This window comes from Lagenorhynchus albirostris, chromosome 7, assembly GCF_949774975.1.
Source record: "Lagenorhynchus albirostris chromosome 7, mLagAlb1.1, whole genome shotgun sequence".
Classification (NCBI taxonomy): domain Eukaryota; kingdom Metazoa; phylum Chordata; class Mammalia; order Artiodactyla; family Delphinidae; genus Lagenorhynchus; species Lagenorhynchus albirostris.
Genome location: NC_083101.1, coordinates 80,988,911 through 81,003,006, shown reverse-complemented (window position 1 = coordinate 81,003,006; position 14,096 = coordinate 80,988,911). Strand labels below are relative to the sequence as shown.

The following is a 14,096-nucleotide window of genomic DNA, read 5'->3' as shown; positions in this document are numbered from 1 at the left end:
TTATTAGGGGAAGCTTCCAGGAGGAGATGCTCTGGAGCTTGGAGGGCCTCAGATTGAAGGGGAAATTGCAGTCTTAGCCCTATAGCCCTTGAACAAGCCCAAGTGGCCGAAAGCAAAGTGGTGATGACAACAAAGCCTACTCACCTGCTACATTCCAATCTCAGTTCCACTCTCTCCCTCCCTCATCCACTGCCCATAACATGCCCCAGTCCCACCTTTCTGTCAATTCATCCTACAAAGTGAACATCTGAACGCAGTTTATGGGCTTCCCCCCCCTGCCGCCCCACCTTCTCCAAAGTACCTGTGTTTTAATGGAAAACTTTGTAAGTCCCAGAAGAATGATTCCAAAGCTGTACAAGATACTCTAAGGCAGAGTCTCCCCTCTGGCACCTCATCCTCAAAGGACCTCACATATAGGCAACTGCCAGGGCCATCTACCTTCTTAAGCCTCAATATCCTCAGCTAAAAAAGTGAGCAGCAGAATCAGGTCATTTTCCAGGTCCCTTCCAACTCTGATGTATGAGGTCTTAACATTTTGAGATTCCACAGACTCCCATGTTGAGTGTACAGGGCCAGCCAGCCCTTGTTAGTCTGTGGTTTGGCACCACTGCCCAGCAGGCACTTATTAAATCAGTGGGATGTGGTCCCTGCTGGCCTGGAAGGAGAGCACTAAGCTCCAAAAACTTCCTGTAGCAGGCCTCCTAGGGGAGTGCTGCTCCGAGGGGTGAGGAACAAAACCATTCAGGTCCCTGGCAGTGCTCCAAAATCCTGTTCGCTAGTACTTTTGCCCTGTCTGCACGGAGAACCAGTGACTGAAAACATCTGGAGGCCTGATCGAAGACCTGGGTGACTTCTCTCTCCTTCCTCTGGGGGTGGCTGTTCTTGACCCTGGTAATCCAGGTTGACCTTTGCCAATGCCCCTTCCCATCCAAGCTTCTGCACTTCATTGGGCAACAACCCTCTAATGAAATCCACATGAGTCCAGCTGCTAACAGCTCCTGGAAGGGCTGTAGGATCTAACACCTGCTCTGCATTCCTTGAGCCCTAGTAGCAAGGGGAAAGAGGGCTGAGACCCAGCTCTTGCGGCTCTGGATCTTACAGTTGAATTGTGGAAAAAGGGAGCAGGTGGGAAGAGAGAAATGCCAATGATGAGGGCTTGCTAAAGGCGGGGAAGGCAGCGGCAGGCGAGGAATGCACGGGGTAGTGACAGGGCTGCCGGGTGGCCCAGCTGAGCCCCCCAGGCTCAGGCCTGCCCCTTGCCAGTGGCCTCAGTCATGCTGACAACCACGCTGACCCTGGGAGTCAGGACTGGGCTGGGAGGTTGGAGTGTATGTGTCACTGACCTGATGGCCCAGGGTTGCCTGTCCTTCCTTTCCCTGTTGTGACTGGGGATTTGTTCCAATGTTCCTTGGGTCTCGAATTACCTTAGGAAATATTTACTGAGAACCTATAACATATGTGCCTGGTGCCAGGGAGTGATACATTAGCGAGTACAATCGTCCTTTGTTATCCGCGGAGGATTGGTTTGAGGACCCACTGAGGATACCAAATTCTGAGGATGTTTGAGTCCCACCTTCGGCCCTCGATATCCGCGGATACGGTGGGCCGATTGTATAGCAGACTCCATTCCTGCGCTCCAGTCCCACTCGCTTGTATATCCTGTCCGCTACAAGTCATTATGTCTCAGGTACACCGGTGGGGTGGGGTGAGGGTGCTTGGAGGTCCAGAGGCAGGAGAGCCACCCGGTAGCGTTGGGTCTCTCTGATTCTGACTCCGTCCCTCAGCTTCTCTGGGGTACAGTGCTTGGACACAGGATTCCCTCCAGCTAAGGTCAGAGCTCTGATTAACTCTAGCTTTTCTCCCCACCCAAGGCAAGAGCCCATGAAATAAATACAGCAGGTTAGAAGGAGAGATAAGCTGCTTGAGGTTTATTCATAAAGTATAAGGATGCACTCACTGGGCTTGGCCTTTTTTTTTTTTTTTTAAACTCCTTTCCCTTCCTTTCCACCCAGCTGAGATTTTTGCTTGCTCTTCTCTGAGGGTCCTCAGCTGATTTTACCAGCCTGTCTGCAATCTGCTATAATGAGCCAAAGACCAGCACAGGCTTCCCTGGAAGCAAAGGTAGTTCACCTCAGAAGCCCTCAAGGATCCTACGGAGGCAAAAGACCCTGATCTGGTCAGTTCAGACCACTGTGGAGCAGAGAAACTGGTGTCCTTCCTGGAGCACCGCCTGCATCTCCTTGAACTGAGCCAACTGGCAGGCCTCATGCAGCCCCAGCCAGCGATAGGCCTGGTGCTCGTGGGAGAGACAGACCTCCACGTCGTAGTCCTTTACCTCCGCCAGCCAGTAGATGACGGTTTTAGGCTTCTCCCTGGCCACATAATTGAGCTCCCTTCTGAATCCCTCAATGATGGTCAGCTGGTCTGCTTCTATGCCTGCTTCCTCCTGAGCCTCCCGAAGGGCTGTTTCCAAGTCACTTTCTCCTGGTTCCACATGGCCTGGTTAGGAGAAAAGAAGAGGAGGTGGATATAATCTTCAACAAAGCTGGATTTTCCAGGTCAGATGATTTAAAGCTGGGGTCTCTGGCGACTTTTCTAGGTGTTGCTAAGCTTTGGCAATATTCTAACATGCCTAGGGATGGGGTACAGGGCAGGCAGTGTCTGGCTCTGTGGTGTCTGGGCAATCCCTCTTCCCCACCCCATCTTCTCTACAGAGAGTGAAACAAAACATGTATTTGGCAAGTCTGGTCTAGAATACTGCCCTTCGATGGTGAGAGAGACAGCCTCCCTCAGATCTCTACTTTATTTTTCTTTGGAGTTCTCTTCATCCCATATTCTCAGGGAGACCCTTCCCTGGGACACCTTAACGTGATTTTCCCAAAGAGGGGCAGTCCTTTCTTGCCAGGTGGGAGCTGGCTGAAGAGGGAGCACTTCACCTACAATGCAGTGAAGACTTAACACTGTCTGCAGTTGGTCTCTGAAGTCCCAGGGCCAACGGTCTGTCTCCGAACCCTGCACCGAGGCACCGGCAGCAGCTGTTTCCAAGTAGCTATCAAGGCTCTTCCAAATTGTTTTCATCTTTCTAACTGAGCAAGGCCAGTTTCCAGTTTCATAGGGAAAGTCCTGATGGGAACGTAGACTAAGGACAAGCTGAGAGCCAGTTCTAAGAAAATTTGTTGGCAAGGCCCAAACCCAATCAGACAACTGCCAAGAAACTGTTGTAAGAGAACTTGAAGCTCTGCAGACTGCGAGCAGCCCTCAGCTTTGCCTCAAGCCCTCCCTGCAAGTTCTCAGCTTGCCCAGGGGGTGCCAAGAAGGCCTGAGAGGGGTCTGGCAGCCTCGGTCAACACATGGCTCCAGCAAGTTGCTGGGGGCCTCCTGGTTCAGGAGCTCATAGAGAGCAGGAATTCTTAGCTGTTCTCTTCTTAGTTCAAAGACAGGGCTACATCCTAGCCTCCTCCTTCCCAGCGGTCCTCAGAGCACTGCCCTGAGTCAGCTGCTGCTGCACAGCTCCCACAGAAAGCAGCCAGGAGCTTGGACTTAAAAGCCCATTTTCATTCACAGCTGCTAGCGAATTTTCTCTGTATAGCACCTCATATAGCCACGGACACAAAGACAGGTAGGTGATGCACCAGGGGAGGAAGGTGGGAGGGATGCTGGTGGTGAGACAGGTGACGCTGATCCAGGATGCCCGACCTTCCCTCAGAACTGTGTGGGAGTCTCTGAGCACACCCTGCCCAGCAGCATCTATTCAGCACTCTGCCCATCGGTGTTAACAGGGTAACTTCTCCCCCAGGCCCAAGCAGGGAAAAATTCAGAGAGGTCCTTTGAAATCTTTCAGCGAGAGGGACCGTGCAGTGTGACTCTGGTGATCAGGAGGCAAGTGTGAATATTCCTATTCATAGTATCTGTGACACTTCTCTTTTTTTTCACCTTGTTTCTCCTCAGTGAAACTTGAATGTGGAAATTTTATTTCCTATTCCCACTTCCTTGTTTTCTTCCAACCTTGGAGTCTTGTTCACCCCTCCCCGACCCCACTTGCTCCCTTCTGTCTGGGGGCTGTTCACTATGGGCTCCTGACCTGTAGCCCAATAATAACTTGACCCCAAGGTCCTCAATTCCCAGCCCAGTGCCTCTTCCCCTACCCAGCCGTTCACCACAGAGGCTCTGGTGACTGATGCAAGAAAACCAGGTGTTATGACTTCCCTGGCAGTCCAGTGGTTAAGACGCCGTGCTTTCACTGCAGGGGGCACGGGTTCAATCCCTGGTCGGGAACTAAGATCCCACATGCTGCATGGCGCGGAGAAGAGGAAAAAAAAAAGGAAAGAAAACCAGGTCTTGCTTCTGCCCTGGAATTCAGCCACAGAGTTCTATTTCCAGTTCTTCTCTGGCCTGGCATGGAGACTTTGTATGTAGAAAGGATCAAGAGCTCTTGCCCACCCCACCCCCTCCTGCTACACAATCACTGGGAAGCAAGCCTAGCAGGGTGCCTGGCAGGGTGGATTTCTGCATAGTGCTTGGCATTTCCCCAAAGCCCGCCCCTCTGGCCTCACACCTTTGGGAGGAGTCCAGTGATGAATGCCATCTGATGCCTGCAGCAGTAGAAACTCAATTGCAGTGTTGTCCATCTTGGGAATGAGACATCTTCGGAAGATGATCAAGCCACATGCTCTCAGGGCCATGGTCTATCTGAAGGCGTAACAAAAAAGATGTTCAAAGTTACACAAAACGGGAAGATCCATACTGGCGGGCAGCACTCTGGTGCTGCGGAGTAGCACAGACCAGCTAACAGTGACCTCATCACCTATAGACAGAGGCAGCATGCTGAGAACCAATGGGGGGAAACCAGGTGTCAGAGACAGGCCTTTGTGTGGTCAGCTGGTCTGCTGAGACAGGCCTTTGTGTGTAACTGCAGGACCTTGGTCCCTACCTGTTAGTGTAGCTCTATCCCAATTCCTCTAGGTCTCCCAGCTAAAACAGGGCTGGCATGTGTATGTAGAGACTGGAGATCCTCAGAAGCAACCCCACTGAAACTGGAGAGGTACGGGGAATGGGAGAGATGCAGTACAATACTATCATCAAATTCACAATCCCATTTCCCTCAGCCTCCAACCTGAGTCTCTGGAGCAAAGAGACCCCAACAATGTGGTTTCTGATGGCTCAGAGGGGTCGCTTAGAAAGGGTAGCTTAGTGTACTAAAAATTTATTATTAATTTTTTTTCAATCTTTTATCCATTTTGGAATGTTATACATTCACATGGTTCAAAACTCAAAATATAAAGGGGAACACATGGTAGAAAGTCTCTTTCCTACCCCATCAGAAGTGAACTGGCAGAGCAGTCAAGAGTGTGAACCTGGAGCCTGGGTTCAAGTTCTGGCTCTGCCACTTATTCACTGTGTGATTAGCTCCTAAGCCTGTTTCCACAGCTGTAAGACAGGATAGTAATAGCTCTACTCTAAAGAGCTGCTATGAGGATTACATGACTTAACTTTTGTAAAGTGCTTTAGAACAGTGCTTGGAATGTAATCTCAATACATTTCATTATGCACAGAAAAATGTCTGAAGGATACACATCATTAATCCTGTTTTCTGGGGGGATGAGATTATGGGGAGACTTCCATTTTCTGCTCCATATATATCTGTATTATTTGAAATTTTACAGAGAACATTTATTATTTTTATAATCAGAAAGACAGTGAAGACAGACTTTTTTAGTCTTTTCCATTTAGCCTTTTTTCCATTTCAGAAAAAAATGTCAACAACAACAAAAGACAGGAAGGGAGTAGGAATATCTGCAGAAGTGAAAAAAGAATTCATCATCTGAAGGAGGACATGTAATCAAAGTAACAAAAAATATGGAAGATCCTTTATGTGAAGCCCTGCAAAAGAAAAACCTGTACCATTTGTTCACTCGACAAATATTTGTTGAGTACCTACTATGTACCAAGTACTGTGCTTGGCCTTTGCCCTCACAAGAATATAGAATATAGTTTATATTCTAGTGGAAGAGGCAGACTTTAATCAAATAGTTAAGCAAATTTAAAAATAATTGCCAATAAGGTATGTGCTCCAAAGGGGAAATGTGTGATTGGTAACTTAACCCTGACTGAGGGATCAAGGAATGCTTCCTGGAAGAAGGGATGTTTGAGCAGAGGAGTAAAGGATGAGTAGAAGGTAAGCTGTCAAAGGGAAAGAGGAGAGAATATGTGTTCCAGGTAGAGGGAACAGCATGGGCAAAGGTTCTGAGGTGAGACAGCAGAACTGAAAGAAAACCAGGTGTCTCAAATGCAGCGGAGGCCTGAGAGAGTGGCCCAGGCAGGGAGAGGCCCGAGTCGGAGGGTCTCATCTCCAAGATTCCACGGCCAAAGAAGGAGCTGGTGCTCATAGGTGGCAGAGCTGATGCTAAAAGTGTGGCGGGAGTAGACGCTGATGGTCTCCATGGCCCCCTTGTTGGTGCTCAATCAAGATGAGCTTGCATTTGTCAAAGGCATAAAAATCAGACCCAAATCACAACCTGTTCCAGGGCAGTTCTCAGGGCTACCAACAGATGGTAATGTTACTCTAGAGAACAGTGGTTCCTTACTCAAAAAACCAAGCACACCCAACACTGTGACCTTTCCAAACCTTTCTATACCTGTAATGAGAGTTTTTAAGGATTGGAAATAATCTCAAAATGGGTTTTTGAAATGGTCTGTGCTCTCATTTACTGGTGGTGGGAGATTAAATTAGCATATCCCCTTAGGAGGACAATTTGGTAATAATTACCATAACATAAAATGCACATTCCCTTAGACCCAGGAATTCCAATTCTAGGCATACTGACATATACAAATACATGTTTAAGATGTACACACACACACACACAAAAGAAAAAAAGGGCAGAAACAAATATCCATCAATATGGGAATGGTTAAATAAGTACAGTATTTCATCTATATGATGGAAGATTATGAGGCCTTTAAAAAAGTGAGGTAGAGTCAAATGTGCTGCTTGTAAAAAGATTTTCAGTGGAAAAAGAATGGCTCATAACTATGTAAAGTATGGTTCTTTTTGAGTTTAAAATTCATATGTAAACTGGTATCAGGCTTTTACTAAATATGGTGTTCTGTTTCCCTGGTCTCCCCATTTATGCTGAGAACGTTCCTTACTCTGGAAGCCAGAAGGAACGCTGTCACCAAAGAACTCGTGAAGCAAGATTTCAAATGACTGGTTCCAGGTTTAGGCTGAAACAGGTACCTGATCCCATGCTTTCCTATCAAGATGCTCAGAAAGTATTAACAAGTTATAGGTATAGGGCACCTTGCCCCTGCTTCGAGTGGAGTCCCATGGAATGGATGTTGGAACCCCTCAATAAGCTTAGGGATCCCAGACTAGTGGGCACAGTGTCCTCCCTCCACACCACTGCTATCGCCAATACAGCATGAGGAAACAAAGTTGCTGCATGGGAGGGTGGGCCAAGAAAGACAGGCCTGGGGTGGCCATGTGGAACTACTGGGGAGAGGGGAGCAGGCCAATATTTTCCTATGGGGAGGAGGCTTAGGTTACTGACAGGGGTGCACCCAGCAAAAATGTATCTCAGTAGATACCAGTATTCAGCAGTGACCACATCTAAGAAGCAGACTGACCAACAGTTCATCTTGATGCAACAAGAAGAGCTAGGATCAGATAGATGCTCACTTTCTCTCTATGCTCTGCACCCACAGAGAGGACAGAAAGGCAGAACTCCTATTTGCCCTTCAATTGCTTGGCTTGAGCCAGCCGTCCTCTAGAATTTCTCCTTCCTTCCCCATCCATTTAACCACCTCCTCATCCTTTCAGCAACAACTCAGATGTCACCTCTCCTGTGAAGCCTTCTGGCTTCTAATCATTCCATCTTCTGGGCCTTTAACATGGCTTGAATAATCTTCTACTGTAGGGTTTGATAAGAGAAACAGAACACTATGAGCACAGTAAAGTAAGAATTTAGTATAGGGATTAGACCTTGTCCAGTTAGGAAGTTGATGGAGAAATCCACACAACTCTGTCACTTCTGCATCTGGTGTTAGGCCTGAAGTCTCTGTAAGTCGGGGAGGCCAGCGGTTGGGAAGGAAAGCTGGCTGTGGAGGAGAGAAAGAACTGGAACCTGTGAGAACAAATCGACTTCTGTTCACTGTCTCCAAGCTCACTGACTCCAGTGAGTTGCAGGAGAAGCAAGGGCCCTTTGCCACAGAGCTGAACGTACATCTAGCCTAGGACTCTCAGAGCAGCTGAAGGAGGAGATTCAGCAGGAGTTGGGGGGCTGCAGGCCTGGGTGCTGTCCTGCACAACCAAGGTGAGCCAGCAGGTCAGGGTCAAAAGGTATGCCACCATGCCCGGTGTCCTTCACAGTGTACTGGCTGCTACTTCACTTTAGTTTTCCAAATCCTGCACAAAATTTTCTTGAGGTCAACCCCAACTGGAACCATACAGGAAGGGAATCCTGGGAAACTCAGTTCCAGCTCAGCTAAGTGGACACAGTACAAAGCCACCACAAGCACGCACGCCTAGTATGGTAAATCTCTGTCTGTACCTCTGGCAGGGAAGAGCCAGACTATGAGCTGTCTCCTGGGACCCAGCACAGCAGCTCTCAACAGATGTTCATTGACTCAACAGAACTGTCTCCCCACCTCCCACTCAAACAAATGTTCAGGGTACGTTCTGGGACTTTGGGAAATAGCCCAGTGTTTTCCTGAGGAGTGCCATTTACATAAAAGTCAATGGAGCTATTGTTGGAGGCTTTCTGTTTTTCTGGAGACCACGGAGCTGAAACTGTCCTGGGGTTTGAAAGTAGCCAGATTTCTCTCTCTCTCTCTCACACACACACACACACACACACACACACGCACGCACGCATGCACACGCACACGCACACGCACACACACACACACGTTCTGGCACGCACAAACTCTGAGTGGATTCAAACCTCAGGGGTTAAAGAACACAGCGTCTAATATGCAAAGATGCCTGCAGCCAGGATTGCGGAGGTGAGAACTCCAGGCTGACAGCAGGCAATTCACACTTCAGAAAAGTGGCAAAGTGCCTTAGGTGGTTAAAAAAACCTGAACAAAAAAACCCTCAATGTCATCAGAAGGTTCCAGAAGCTAACGAAAAATACTCTTGGCTTTCTCTATAGATACGAGGTTCAGGACTTAGGTGCCAAAAAATAATTCACAGATAAATGGCTATACTGATGTGCTGTGTTCCAATATTTTCATCAAATTAATCAGAGTGCTACTGCAAGCATAGTTCAACCCTCAAAGCCCTCATAAATGTACCTTTACAGACAGAAAGAGCTCTCCAAATCCTACCCCCCGACTTGTTCCTCCTAGTGTAAAATCCCTCTAGCAGAAACAGTATTTCATCCCACCATGTTATCAATTAAGCATCTACCCTGTGCAAGGTTCTTCACGTGTATCTTTTCTAATGCTCAAGACAACTCTTCACAATAAACATTATTATCTCCAGTTTATGACGTGGAAACTGAGATTCAGAAAGTTTAAAATACTTGCCCAAAGGCATAGCTGGTCTGTGAATGCTGAGATTTGAATTCAAGTAAGTCTAACTCCAAAATCTGTATTTTTTCCCCTTTATACTGCTTTGCTTACTGTGAAAGAGCAGGACTTAGGGCACAAGTGGCCCTGAGAGAGGACACAAAAATGATTTATAAAATCATTTCCAGTTCCAGAATTCCCACCCTTTGATCTATATTCATATGGAGGATTTTAAAGTTGTCTAACTGGACTCCTTCCCACAGAAGAGGTTTTAGTTGGAGGGTGGTATAGATGAAGGTCTTGGTACCCAAAGACAACCCTGGAGGGGTAAAGTGTAGTCTGAGGCCCCTAAACTTTGTGTCTCTGAAAGGAGTGGACAGAAATGAGGCTCCCATCTTTGAATAAAGCTCTCTCTTATAACAATAGCAAAAAGATAAAACTAAAAAGAAAGAAAGAAAAAAGCTCCCAACTACCATAAATTGAATAAATTGACAAAGAAAATGTTCCCTCAACTGCACCTTTCCCTGGACATCTGCCACTCTCTTTTCTCAGAGACCAAGCTGCTGAGTCATCTTGCTATCTTTGCTATTTGGCTGAGGGAGGAAACAGGAGATCTCACCTGTAATGACATGAATATTGGCTTCTAGGATGAAGCCAAGTCAGACAAGGTTGGGACAAAAATCATTTCTAGTGAAGGAGATCTGTTAAATGGCCTATTAGTGCCATCTGCTGTACAATTCTGGAAAGCCAACATGGGGAATTCTAATACTAGAGCCTGAAAGGATTCATTCGCTCATCTAATGTCTGTTGAGTGTGTCCCATGCGACAGGCAGTGGTAACAGGATTGAAGAGTAGATGGGAAGCTGAATACTAGTGAAAGTGGAAGATGCTTAAACAGACAAGTTACCAAATGTGTTTTTTGCATCACAAGGGTATGTGTAAGATGTAAATGTAGCAAAGAAGGGGTGATATCTTTAGGTCAAGGGGTACGCCATAAGGATTTTGAGGGATGACTAGGAGTTAACCAAGCAGAATAAAGGTGGCAAGGGGCACTCCAGGCCAAGGGAGGAGTGAGAGCAAAGACCCTCAAGCACAAGATGACATGCCATTGATAAAACTTGGTTTCTATCCCGTAGGCAATGAGGAGCCTTGGACTGGTTTTGGACATGGCTGTAATATGGTTAGGTTGACATTTTACAGAGACATTCTGACAGCAATGAAAGTGGAGAAAGAATTAGAAGGTAAGGAGGCCAACCGGTTACAAGCCTGTTGCAAACAGTCCAGATGACAAATGATACAGAGTCAAATTAAGGCAGACGCAGTGAGAAAGGAGAGGAAGGGATGAATTTGAGAGGTCTCAAAGAGAAAATCAACACTATTTGCTGTTTCACTGTCCAAGGGAGAGGGAAAGGGAGGGACTAGGTAGAAGTAGGAGGAGAATGTACGCAAATGATTCCTGTTTGGGACAAGTTGAATTTGAAGTGCGATAGACTACCCACGAAGTAAATGGACACATGCGTCTAGAGTTCAGTGATCACCTCATCCCATCTCTTCATTTCCCAAGGCTGAAATTTCCTGTTAGAGAAAGATTTTGCTTCCACTGTAGGTATCTCTGCAGCCCACCTCCCTCCATTTGGGTAAAGCTGCTTGTACATCTGGTATTCTAAGTATTTTCATCCTCTTTCAGTCAGAAACAGCACGGCACAACACAGAGCATGGCTGGCTTCACAGTGAGACTTAGCTCCCTAATTTAACAGTGTCTTACTTTGAGCAAAATACTTAACTATTCTAGGCCTCACTTTCCTCATCTTACAAACAAGGAAACAACAACCTACTATTCACGGTTGCTGTAGAGTTTAAAATAAATAATGTATATGTAGGGTCTGACATAGACGTACTGAATATACGAGTCTCGCTTACCCCTGTTATCATACAAGATTATCAGAAAGCTTCTCTATGTTATGTTTTAAGGGCATGCTCTTAGCTTTTATTGACAGTTGAATCAAGAAATGGCTTTTCACATTTTCTGCAAAACTACCGGTGATCACACCATGTATATCCCTGATGGCCCCACAAGATAAATTCCTCTTGATATAGTTACTAGGAAGAAATTCCACTCTTTTGAAGAATGTATTGCTTCCTGAATTATTAGTTATTTAACTGACAAGTTTTGAACTAAATTGGGTACTCAGTTACAGTACATCTGCTGGCTCCATTGGCTAGTATATTTGCTTGTTTCTATTATGAAGATAATAGCTATCATTTTTGGAAGAGTTACTACTTGTCAGGCATTGTGCCAAGTGCTCTACCTTTGTTATTTCACTTAATCTTCACAACAACCCCACGAGGCACTACTGACAGTTTTCAGAAGAGGAAAAAGGAATTTACAGCTCAGACATGTGTCTGAGTAGTGACTCAAAAGCAGATCTGCCTGTCTCCCAACATCACTGCTCTCAGCCTCGACTCTACGTTAGCTACATTTGCCTATTTGATTGCATTCAGTTTATTTTAATTTGTCATTCATATATTTTCCCCTTAGGAGATATAATAAATACATAAGGTCCAAACCAAGCCACAACAAGTAAAAAGGAAGTTTTTTTTTAGGTAGTGGGACTCTCGTGTGACTTTCTTTACTTCTGCTATAATTGCCACGATATTATCCATTCAATAAATGAAGCTATTAGAAAATATAAAACCACTTTTGGAAAGTACGCAGGGCTTAAAAGGTAACAACAATGTTAAAACTGAGGCCCAAGGAGGGGAAGGAATGGACCTCGAGTCGCTGGGCCCTACACACGGAACTCTGGGCTTCCGACGACCCACCCGATCACCACTTGCATGAGGGCAAGCAAAGCTCGCTGGGCCACTGATCCCTTCTCCCTACGCATACAGAAAAACTGAGGTCCTGCGAGCGTCTGGGGCCTAACCTAACCACGCCCCACTGCCAGCTTGGAGGAAGGAACGTCCACCTCTGACCCTACAGCGACGGGAGATTAGTCAACTGCAAACTCCCATATCTCCGAGCCTCAGTTCCGCCGCGGAGAACTAAAGCCAGTGGTCCCTCCCTAAGATTTACTCACCTTCCGAAGTGGAAGCAGGCAGGAGGCGGACCTTGAACGGAGACCTGGGGTACGTCGACCAATCCGGAGAGCTCCATTGCGCTTTGGGCGACCAACAGCTCCGGGCATTAGGATTCTGGACCCGCCTCAAAGGTGAGGTTCTCTCGCTTAGAACATCGCGAGATCTTCACTTAAGTGGAGTAATTGGTTGAAAGACCGAAAGACTGAACTTGAGAGATACGCCCACTGTTTCATTAGTTCCCTGATTGGTCTTCTAGAAGAGAAGGCGGCCCACGTCCACGAGTTCCCTGGATGCCCATTGGTGAACGGTGCTGGACTGCCAGCGCGCTGGCGTCGGCGCGGGCGTTCGAACCGGCGCTTGGCGGCGTTACCATGGGGGTGCGGCCTGGCGGCAGGCTCAAGCTAGTGAGCTGACAGCACGCCTCGGTCGCCCGCCTTGGGGCTCTTTGCTGTCAGCTTTTTCTCCTGTCTTCAGACAGAGGAGGAATTTGGAAACCTCCGAGGTGAGAAATGGCAGGGGAGAACCGGGGCGGGGTGGGCTGCTCGGGAGCCTTGCTGCCTGCCCCGCGGGAGAGGGTGCGCAGGGCGCCCGCCAAGCGCGTGAGGAGGCGGGCAGTTGGGAGGGAACTGGAAGTTGACCTCTCCCGATGGTCCGAACGTTCACCCACTCGCCTACCCTCTCCCTCACTTCTCCCGTGAAACCTTTTCTGAGTCTCGAAGTCCTCTTTACCCCTTTGAACCTATAGCCCTGACTGGAACCTCTCTTAGAGAGCTTCTGTTCCTCCTTGGGTACTTCCGTGAACCCCATTCTCTTCCCTTCTACCATATAATTCTGAGGTCTTTGAGGCAAGGCAAGCATCTTTCACAATGTTTTACACATAATAGAGTTTTCAGGAAATATTTGTTGAGTTGAATTTAATTCACCACAAATAAATTGGATTCCCCTCTATGCCCTGCCCCTTTTTCCCTCCATACAGAGATTATTTTTTATCTTTATGGGGGAAGGGGGAGGGCATCCTGATCTCATATGCAAAAGGACCTGAAAGTTTACGGTTGGGCTTTCCACTCTTCGTGAAAGGGAAAACTTTTGGATTGCTTACTACAACTCTCCCCGCATTGTGGCTTTTAGTCTGGGTCTCCCAGTGTTTTTATTAGACTCCCGGTTGGTCTTTACTTAAAACAAACCATTCTGTTGTTGCTGTATGCCAAAAGACTTGATCTCAGTTTCTTAATGACCCACAGCTGTTGTCACGTTTTAAGTGTTTTCTCTGTTGTATTTCTGTTCTGCTTGTAGTCTCTCTACTTCGGCACATATAACAGCTGCTCCGGTAGCTTATCCATTTATCAGGTGTCCGTGATAGAACTGCATTACCAAGACTGTTGTTTTCGTTGTTAACTCCTAAGGCTATATTCCCAATATGCTTTGTTGATTCTTATATCAAAATCATAGCTCAATGATGACTTTAATGAAAGGATTGAAAAAAGTCAGGTATAGCAGCTCTGTTC

General features: G+C 47.0%; 1 protein-coding gene and 1 long non-coding RNA gene across 2 annotated transcripts; one reads left to right on the top strand and one right to left on the bottom strand.

Annotated features, from left to right (window-relative positions):
- Positions 1–1,900: 1,900 nt before the first annotated feature.
- NUDT2 (nudix hydrolase 2) lies at positions 1,901–12,709 on the bottom strand. The gene is made up of 3 exons (XM_060155255.1): positions 12,591–12,709; positions 4,556–4,689; positions 1,901–2,499 (listed from the first exon to the last, which is right to left on the bottom strand). Exons 2-3 carry the CDS (start codon positions 4,680–4,682, stop codon positions 2,183–2,185), a joined length of 444 nt encoding a protein of 147 aa, XP_060011238.1. The 5' UTR covers positions 4,683–4,689; positions 12,591–12,709; the 3' UTR covers positions 1,901–2,182.
- On the top strand, positions 2,016–8,743 carry LOC132523732 (uncharacterized). The gene is made up of 2 exons (XR_009541627.1): positions 2,016–7,233; positions 8,559–8,743. It is a non-coding gene; the product is annotated as an uncharacterized LOC132523732 (long non-coding RNA).
- Positions 12,710–14,096: the final 1,387 nt, after the last annotated feature.